Consider the following 9,448-nt stretch of genomic DNA (forward strand, 5'->3'; position numbering starts at 1 on the left):
ATGGCGGGAGCTGCAGCCCCAGACCTGTCCAACGTGAAAATCGCTCAAGAGATCCTCGAAGCGGGCAAGAAGGCGTTCGATCCTCAGTCGAGCCCAACCAGCCGTGAGGCTAGACTCCAACAATACAACGACGTCATCACAAAGTACGAAGCTCGCCCTGACACGCTCTGCATGTGCTAAAAGGTTTCTAGAACAGCGACCATTGTTCTCTTGCCCACCCTGAATGCGTTGATCAAGCCCGATGCGCTCCCGAAATGGCTAAGAGATCCTCTGTTGCAAACTCTTACCTTGCTCCCACTCAGGCCTGACGGAGTACGGGCGACATTGGAGTTTGTTTTTGCGGTCCACCCGAGCAGCAATGCGGCTGCGGACTCAGAAAGACCGCAGAAGAGCGGTGCCAGCATCACACACGAGGCGGTGGCGCTGGCGACGAGGCTCCTGTCCTCTGTCCCATCTTCTTTTACGCCCGAGGCATGGTTTGAAGGTATCGCCAGTCAGACATTCGACTTGCTCGACGGAAAAGGGGGTCCAGAATTGGCCAAGACCTTGGCACAGATTGTCGGCTTCGGGATCTTGGGGAAAAAACAGTTTGGCGCTCCAGGTATGGACTGGGGCTCTCTTGTTCCAACAAACCAGACATGAAGCTAACATAACATCTAGGCGCACCTGGGTGGAACATTTTTGTCCAGCCACTCCTGGAGCTCGTGAACCCATCACTTGGGCCAGACGACGCGCAGATCGACACTGCGGCGGGGACAAGCGATGCTGAAGTGGTCGACCTCGGTTTGATCAAAGTGATTGTTCCTGCGCGGTCCCTCGAGACAGCACTCAGCCGGTTAAATGTTCTGGTACTCTCGAATCCGTCTCCAGGACTATGCAGGAGGGTTCTCAGACCGGTCATCCTGCAACTCTGGGCCCTTTGCTCGTGGATGAACGCGCCACGAGCAGCGGAACAGCGGTTCTCCAGCGTGGCGCGTGGCCTTGTGCGCACGCATCTTAGACTTGCCGGTGAGGTGGACTGTATCTCGACCATGGTTCCAAATCTCCTTTGCGCGGGCGCTGTCGACACCTCAAGACCCATGTGGTGCTATCATCTAAACGCACGTGAAGGAATCGAGGTCGTGCGACGCCGCGGGCAGGAGAGTGGGCTCGATGCCGAACTTGACTGGAATGAGATTGATCATAAAGCTGCGGTCCTGGTTGATTTGATCACAGGGGCCTGCTCGAGCGACGAGGTCGCCGCAATCTTTCTCCATCTTCTTCGCCGGTGGATTGCATCTGCACAGAAGCCACTTGATCTGGAAGTGCACATCACGCCCCAAGGCCACGACGCAAAATCCTCCATCCAGGACTTAGTCGAAGTCACGTTGCTACAGAAGCTCATGCATGAAGCCCCTGGGAAGCTAGTCAATCAGTTTCGCCAGCTTGTCGATGTCATTTGCCAAGTTCTCAAGGCCGATGGCCGCTCAACCCTTGGAGATGATATAGTCGCGGTCGCGTTGAGTCTTCTCAACTTGGTAATCACCGCACCCAGCTTCCAGAAATCCGATTTCAAGCCAGATGAGCTGGAGACCATCGGAGAGGCTCTCGACAGAATAGGCAACGGGGACCGACCGGATGTTTCGACAACTGCGAGAAACCTCGAAATGCTACTCAAATATCGCGATGACTTGGAGACTGCGGAAAACTTCAGCTCTGTCCGCACCGCTCGTCAGGTAGAGGACCAAAAGACGTACAGCTTGGCTATGAATTACATGACTGGGGAGCGCGACAATCCGCCGCCGGTCATATCCGAGGGACTCAACTTGCTGTCCAACCTGATTGTCGCCGAGAGCCCAATATTAGACATCACAGCGGTTACGGTGCTTATGGCCGACCTTTTGAAGGAGAACGAAGACTACATCAATCTCAGGGTGATCAAGGTGTTTACGCAGCTGGCCAACAAGCACCCCAGGTCGACGGTGCAAGAGCTGCTCGACAACTACTTGGATGCGAACGAGAAGGCATCGACTGACACACGCCTTAGATTCGGCGAAGCTTTGGTTCAGGTAATAGAGCGACTGGGAGAAACGTTTTCCGACGAAGTCGCGAAGCAGGTATGCGAGACGCTCTTGTCGATTGCCGGCCGCCGAGGATATCGGCCGAAGACGATGGCCGACCAGGCGAGACGGGAGAGATTGCGCAACATGAAGAAACAAAAAGGGGGCGACGACGCGGACCAACATGACGAGATATCCGATGATGAGGCGATGGCGGCGACAGAAGGATCAAACAGGGACATGATGGCACAGATCATCCAGGGGTGGGAAAGCAAACGAGGAAGCGAGGATGTGCGCATGCGTGCGTCGTCGCTATCCATCCTTGGAAGCGCACTGGAGACCCATATTGTCGGGATTGAGCCAACGATAGTATCCAGCGTCGTTGACCTCTGCGTCCATGTGCTGGCCATGGAGCGAGAGGTCGAGTACGGCATCGTGCGACGAGCGGCAGTGCGGGCCATCTTGAGCTTTGTCAAGGCTCTGGATGAGGCACGAGAGTCGAACCGGACCCTTGGCTTTGGGCTTACGGAAGCGAGCCGGGCGGACATACAGCGCACGCTCACATACGTGGCGGAGACGGACAATGATGGACTCGTTCAGCAACATGCGCGCGACGTGGTGGAGAGCCTGGGAAACTGGCGGGCGAGGAGTTTGTTGCCACAGCACGGTGACCGGGCTGCCCCGGGTCTGGGACGGCTGGCGGGCTTGCAAGTGAGTCTAGGTGGTGGCCCGGTTGATGAGTCGGACCGTCGGCGCCCCATGATTGAAGAGGTAGAATGAGGAGCCGAGGGCAATGCTGTGCGACTCCACAGCTGGATGGCGACTGATGACCAGGATCTCGGGTTATCAGGAAAACGTCTTGCGGGTCGTGGAGAGCTCGGACGGATATTTGCACATGCTGCCCGCACAGTCGTTCGTTCAGGGGTCAAAGCTTCCCGCCGATGGCGGGTCCGAGCGGAAAGAGGTGAGGCGGCGTGGCTTTTTGGGCAGACGTGCTGGTCAAGGCGGTTTGATATTCACATGGATGGCTAAGTTATCAGCCAGGCCGACCGTCGATCTGAGGCAATGGAGGACGGCACGGTGTATGTATACTTGAACCATACATGCCCGGATACAGAGTGGTGAATGGGAGGATGACCAACGAGCACATGGATGCCTGGTAATCTCCCTGAGATATATTACGGAGCGTGGTCCGCGAGGGTAGGGATGGTGCCTGCTCTGACGAGACCCTGTCGAGCAGAGATGGCAGATCATCTACTCGGCACCTGGTAGACCGTGGTAAGGCGCGCTCGCGCCAACAGAAACATGAAACGCACCCACCAACGACGGAGGAACGGGTCTGACACGCAATTGGGGGTCACAGCGAACGAGAGGTGGTGCGCGGCGGAATGAATAGGGCGCGGCCCGTCGTCTGTTCTGGGGACGGTAGAGGACGTGGATGGAGGAGTGTTGCGCAGCAGGTAACTCTGCATGTACTGGTCACTCAAACCAAATGTATGTTGTATGTGGATACATCAATGCTGCCTCTTTGAGAAGCACCTGCATGTGTAATTGCACGAGATCCATTTATCGCAAAGCCGTCCTCGCATGCCTGCATGCACATGGAAGTGTGCGCTGGAAGAGTGCGCTGGAAGCGTGCCTCCCGTAGTGGCTCCGTAACGCAGCCAAGAGGAGCCTGTGGATCGGCGAGCCCGGGCGACGGCGTGGCGGTCTGCAACGGTGACGATGTGCGTGGACATCCGTGCTCGCGCAGACGCGCATCGATCGAAATTTTCCTTTTTGTGTCAGCCGGTCTTTTTCCTTTTTTGGCCCGCGCCCCTCTCTCTCGGCCTTTTCCTTGGCGGAGAGCGGCAGCATGACGCGCCGGCAGTGGGTGCACATCGGGTCGCGCGTCGGAGCGTGCTTGGGCAGTCTCACAGCTCGGTCCGGACGGGTGAGGCTATTGGAAGCGGCATGCCGAGACAAGGGGAACAATGTCAGTCATCCTCTTTGTTGGGCGGCCCAGTCAGTCACACACACAATGCTGGAGCCACGAGGGTGCTTGGCCAAACAAGGCTTGATTACTGTATCCGTACGGAGTACTGACCGTGGCCGTGGCCACCGCTGCAGCCGACACCGGGGCCGTCACCAAGGGCGGGGCTGACTGAGTGAGGGAGGGATCGGCTCTGCTCTTTGCTCTCTACTGTAACGTGTCCGGTCTGCGGTCTGGATGGTGGCGGTCTGGGGGCTCGGCGCTCTTATCGTACAGTACAGGCAGTACACGCCGCCGCCACATGCTGCCACATGCTGCCACATGCTGCCACATGCTGCTCCAACACACGCGCGTACTGTCCACGTCCGTCTCTCGCTCGCATAGCTGCCATCTTCACGTTTCACATGCTGCAGGCGCCCTGTCATCTGCGCGCTTTTTCGTGCCTTTTCCCGTCATTTCTGCAATCTCCTCTCCGTCATCTCCACTCTTTTCCTCTTGGCCATGTGCCCGGGAACTAAGGCAGGAGAATAAATACTGTAAATTGACAAAAAAAAAAGGGCCCTCGTGATTGGCTGGCGGGCCGTTTCGGGCGATTCTGGTACCTGCATCAATTATGCCTTGGCGGCCCCTCCTTCCCCCTTTTTCACCCGCGGGCCAATCAGGTCGCTGGCTTCTGCACCCCTTTCGGCCTTCTCTCCCCTCCTCCTCACAATCTCCACCCCGTTCGCCCTCGTTCAGCCGAGCTCAGTTGGATCGGCCATCTCATCTCATCTCAAAGAGCTCCAGCAATTGGACAGGCAAAGGTACGGTGCCGTGCTGTACACGCATCTCGCACGGGCCGAGCTGACCACCTCGCGCAGCCATCATCACCTCTGGCTGGGCAGCAAGCGTCGTCGCCATTCCTCTCCTCGCCCGCCGCCGCCTCCTCCGACGGCCGACAGCCAGGGCGTCGCAACCCATGTTCCCCCACGGACAATGGCAGATCCACGTCCTTGTTCAAGGTTACCGGAGAAACTTCTGTGGCTCCCTCGTCAGCGCTACCATTGGCCCACAGACGTCCCACCGGGGCCCCCGGTCAAGACAAGATCCAAGACATGTCGCCCAAGCCCTGTCGCCCAAGTCCTGTCGCAATCTGGGGCCTTGTTTTGTCCCCAGAAATGCTGCGAGGCCATGTACAGTACCTGCCCGTGTACTGTACATTCTTGTTGTTATGTCGACTTACATATGCCCTCGCGCGTTGCTCCGGCTCGCCTCGATAACCTAAAAGTCCCTCGTCTCTCCCGACGCCGCTCCTCCGTCTCTCCTTCAGCCCGCTCTCGCGCTCCCCATCTCTCTCCTTTGGCTCTACGCTTTACACCCTCTCTCTGGCCCATATCTTCTCGCTCTCTCCTTTTTGCGCCCGGTTTTTGCGCCCTGTCTGTCCTTCTTCCGTCTCACGTCGCCGTGACTCCTTTTATTCGTTTTTGTCCGCTCCAAGCTGGACACGCTCTCGTCTTGACCTATCCCAAAGACGTACGCAACACCGTGCTTCCAGCTCGGATTCTTCCTTTGTCCTTGGTCTTCCACCTCTTCCGGCACTCCGTGTCCACCGCGCTGGCGCGAAATCGAGTTTCGCTCCTTATACCATACTCGTCAAGTCTCAAGACTCCGAGTGAGCATCATCCAACATCAAACGAGAGACCCCCAGGCACAGAGCTTCTTCCCTTTCGTGCGAACCTCTACACGCAAAGAGCAGCTGCCCCCGAGACCAGCCACGCACAATGAAGCTTACAATTGCTGCACTTGGCATGCTGGCCGCCGTGGCCTCTGCCGCCTCTCCTCCTCGTCGCATGTACTTTCCACGGAGCAACCAAACGAACCCAGCAGAATCTCGCTCTCAAATCGCCCCGGTCGTCCCCCTGGCTACTGGAGGCCCTGGCTACCCTCAGCCCCCCTCTCAAGGCACGGGCGTTGAGTCCACCACCACCACCACCATGAGCTCCACCATTCACTCGACCGTCACCAAGTACGTCCGCCCCAGCACGACGCCCCAACCGGTGGGCGAGGCCAAGACCTCTGCCCTAGCTGGCGGCAACAAGGAGGGAATGACCACCACGACGGTTACCTCTCGAACTACCACTACCGTCACCATCTCCAAATACTCCTCTGCCCGGACCTCCGGCGGCGTCAACGGACCTGTCGGCGGCGGCGGAGCTGGTGACTCCCAATGTGCCCCGGCCACAGTCACTGTCACGGCGTCTCCCTCTGCCTCGACTGTCTATGTCACCGTCACGCCCCAGGCTGTCGGAGGTGGTCAGCAGCCTCCTGCCATCTCCCGGTCCACTGTCACCAGCCAATCGACCGTCACCGTCGTGCCCTACCCAAGCGGTAACGGCACCCAACCCAATGGCTCTGCTCGTCCCTCTGGCTTCGCTCGCCTGCGCCGCTAAGGGAAAAGCCAATGAATGGCATCTTTTAAGGGCGGGCGCCGGCGCAGTTCTTTGCCACGCAGAGTTGTTCGCGGGGTCGACAGCAGAAGGTGAGACGGAGCAGGATCATCTGACTTGACCAGATGAAAAGGGATGGAAGGTCAGCCACAGGAGGGCAGTTCAACGACGACATGTCCAATTTCTCATCGGGAGAAAAAATGCAAACAATTCCCACCGGAACGAGCTCATTTTTCTCATGCACTTTCTGATTTTGCGTGACAAAATCAGAGTTTTTTTTTCCTACTCGGGGGCATTCTGTGAGGCAAAGGCCCGTGGATAGGGGTGGACGAGACAACCAAAAGGGGGGATAGCAACAGGGTTTTGCGATGGTCGCTCGCCCTTGGCAAACAGACGGGCTTGGTTCCGTACAGATCGGAATGGTAGGTAGCTTTCTTGTGTACATAGCTTTTTCACTTCAACAAGGTTCAGTTCCGGAACGCACGTTGTCGAGCTGAGCGGAAAGCTCTTTGCTGATTGTCGTTGTGACTTCAATGTACAACAGAGTGACACGCCTCCCCCTTGCGAAGATTCGAGCCCATGCGTGATGAATATCTGCACGATATGCACGCTTGCCTGTAGCAAAGCTGCACAGGGGGGTTGGGGGGAAGGGCATGCGGGCGAGTGCGGGGTGGAAAAAGGAAAGAAAAGGGGGCGAGGGGTCTGGTGAAGCCGGCAACGACGGCAAGGGAAGCAACAGGTGACAGGGCTGTCTTGTGTTCACAACGCTTTGCTTTTGCAACGGCGAGGAGCCATACCCATCCAAGCCTGTCTCCCTCAAACACATCTCACGTCTCCCTTGCTCGATCGAAGCCTCCGCCACGCCGGATCGCCAAAGGGAGATGGGACGAAAGCAACCCCCAGCGTCAACCCTCTCACGGGGAACCGCATCACCCCCACGAAGTAAAATAATAAAAAAAGGCGAGCCCCTCATCCGAGGACGACGCGCTCGTATTGGTCCTGGTCAAGATGCGTGTGCAGGGCGGCTTGCAGAGCGGCGCGGGCGCGGGCAAGTTGCGGGACGATGCCGTCGGCCTGCCGCAGGTTGGCGCGCATGCTCTCGACGTGCCCGCCGAGCTGGACGGCGAGCTGCCGTAGCTCTCCCCCGTCGTCCGTGTTGGCGTCGTCGGCTGCGAGACCCTTTTGTTTCGGGGCCGGAGCCTTGAGGTCAGTTTCCGCTTTGCAAGGCTGTGGTGAAACACGGGAGCCGTTCGGGTTACAAGGGGGGAAGGAGGAGGGAGGGAGGCAGGAGGCAAGGAGGCGGGAATGAAAGGGGTGAGGGGACGCTTACGGTGAAGAGGTTGCCCGATGAGGTCGTGGCAGTCGCCAGGCCGCTTGCCGTTAGGACGCCTTCTTCCGCACGCGCATCGTACGGCTGCTCCGGGATCATGGCCAGGGGTGTCAGCGCGTGCGCCTTCTTCAAGAGCCCTCTCTGTTCCCTCGTCTGCGACCTGGCCCGGGCCTCGAGCTCCCTCAGCGTCTCATAGTCCCTCTCGAGCTCCTTCTCAATGCTGTCCCTTTCACGCCTCAGCAGTTCAACAGCGTGCGCCGCCGGCCCGAGCTGCGCCTCGAGCGCGGCCTTGGCGTCCAGCACGCTCTCAAAGTCGAGCTCCGTCTCGCGACCCCCATCCGACGGCTGCTGCTGCTGCTGGCCGCCGCGGCGCGAGGCCGCGGGCATCGACGCCGGGGGAAAGGGCAACCCGCGGGCGGCGACCTTGCGCGAGATGCGGCGCGCCATGAGACGCAGTGCCGCCGACGCGTGCGCGCGGCGCTGGTGCGTGCTTGACAGCCGCTGCAGGATGGGCTGGTGGGCGAGCTGCAGCAGGGCCGAGACGGCCGACAGCGACGGGCCCGTCAGTGGCGACCACTTTGCCGCAATCGTGGACTGGCGGACGTGGCGGACGCGAGGCACGATGTGGACGTAGGGTTTGGGGGGCGATGGCGGAGGGGCAGAGGGGGACACGGGGGCTGCGTCGTCTTCATCGACGTGCTGGCGCGATCGGCGGCGTTTGGGGTCGCGCGGTTCGGTGACGGGCAGCGATGGCTCGGGGATAGCGCGTCTTCTATTAGAAGATCCGGTCGTCGGCATGGCTCCGCTCGGGCGATTTTCCCTTCGTGTGCGTTCTTGATCGGACTTTTCTTGCGTCTGCGATGGTCGCTGGCCTTTTTTACGACGCTCGGCGGGGCCGTTCTGGGCTTGGGACGGCGACACCCCCCGTTGAGACGGCCGTGCTCGGTTGCGAGTCCTCGCGTCTGGCTCTTCGTCTGCTTCCTGGTGCGCAACCTCGTTCTCAGGACGCTCCGGGACTGGAGGTCGGCCGCGTTTCCCGCGCGGCGCCGGTTCCGCTGCGTGAGACGCGTCCCGCTCCCGGCTCGTATCGTCCCGACGATTCTGCAACGACGGACGGGCTCTCTTCCTCCGCGGTGCTTCGTCCGTCGCCGGCTGCTTGTCCGTGGGCTCTGACCGTTGTGCCTGTGGCCCCCACTGGCGTTTGTGTCTTCTCCGAGGGGCCTCGGGCGCTGCCTCGGGCGCGGCTTCCTGTCGCTGATCTAGAGGTTCTTGCTGTGGCTCTTGGGGTGCTTGCTGGCGTTTGCGTCCCTTTCGCGATGGCCCAGGCTGCGGCTCGTCTTCGGGTTGCAGCCGATGCTGAGCAGCGTCATCCAACGACTTGCGCGGCCTTTCCCTCTTGCGCGGTTGCGCGTCCATGGCCGGCGGCGAATCCACGTGCTTCTCCATCACCTTGCCGCGCTTTTTCGGCCTGTCGTCGTCGTCATCGCCGTCGCGGCGGGCCATGTGCTGGCCCCCCGACGCGTCTGCGCGCTGCTTGTTGTTTTGCCCTAGCCGCGTCCGGCCGCGCTTGCGCTTCCCGGCGGGAGAATCGGGCGCCTGCGGAGGAAGACGGACCGCCCATTAGCTTGCGAGGGCAAAGGGACGCGCAGCAAAGGGGAGCTGTGGGAGTTGAACGTACCAT

At 59.8% G+C, this 9,448-nt stretch overlaps 3 protein-coding genes across 3 annotated transcripts; 2 read left to right on the forward strand and 1 right to left on the reverse strand.

Moving 5' to 3' along the window:
• Positions 1-2,819, forward strand: HRG_07971 (putative protein required for cell protein; the record flags this gene model as incomplete). Its single annotated transcript, XM_044866442.1, has 5 exons — positions 1-143; positions 192-601; positions 661-783; positions 826-1,008; positions 1,216-2,819. 5 exons carry the CDS (start codon positions 1-3, stop codon positions 2,817-2,819), a joined length of 2,463 nt encoding a protein of 820 aa, XP_044718331.1.
• A 3,165-nt stretch (positions 2,820-5,984) lies between these two features.
• HRG_07972 (uncharacterized protein) lies at positions 5,985-6,440 on the forward strand (the record flags this gene model as incomplete). Its single annotated transcript, XM_044866443.1, has 1 exon — positions 5,985-6,440. The coding sequence occupies one exon, from the start codon at positions 5,985-5,987 to the stop codon at positions 6,438-6,440; it is 456 nt and encodes a 151-aa protein (XP_044718332.1).
• A 966-nt stretch (positions 6,441-7,406) lies between these two features.
• On the reverse strand, positions 7,407-9,448 carry HRG_07973 (CENP-Q, a CENPA-CAD centromere complex subunit domain-containing protein; the record flags this gene model as incomplete). Its single annotated transcript, XM_044866444.1, has 4 exons — positions 7,407-7,616; positions 7,768-8,822; positions 8,865-9,363; positions 9,446-9,448. 4 exons carry the CDS (start codon positions 9,446-9,448, stop codon positions 7,407-7,409), a joined length of 1,767 nt encoding a protein of 588 aa, XP_044718333.1.

This window comes from Hirsutella rhossiliensis (genome assembly GCF_020360975.1).
Source record: "Hirsutella rhossiliensis strain HR02 chromosome Unknown scaffold00009, whole genome shotgun sequence".
Taxonomy (NCBI): domain Eukaryota; kingdom Fungi; phylum Ascomycota; class Sordariomycetes; order Hypocreales; family Ophiocordycipitaceae; genus Hirsutella; species Hirsutella rhossiliensis.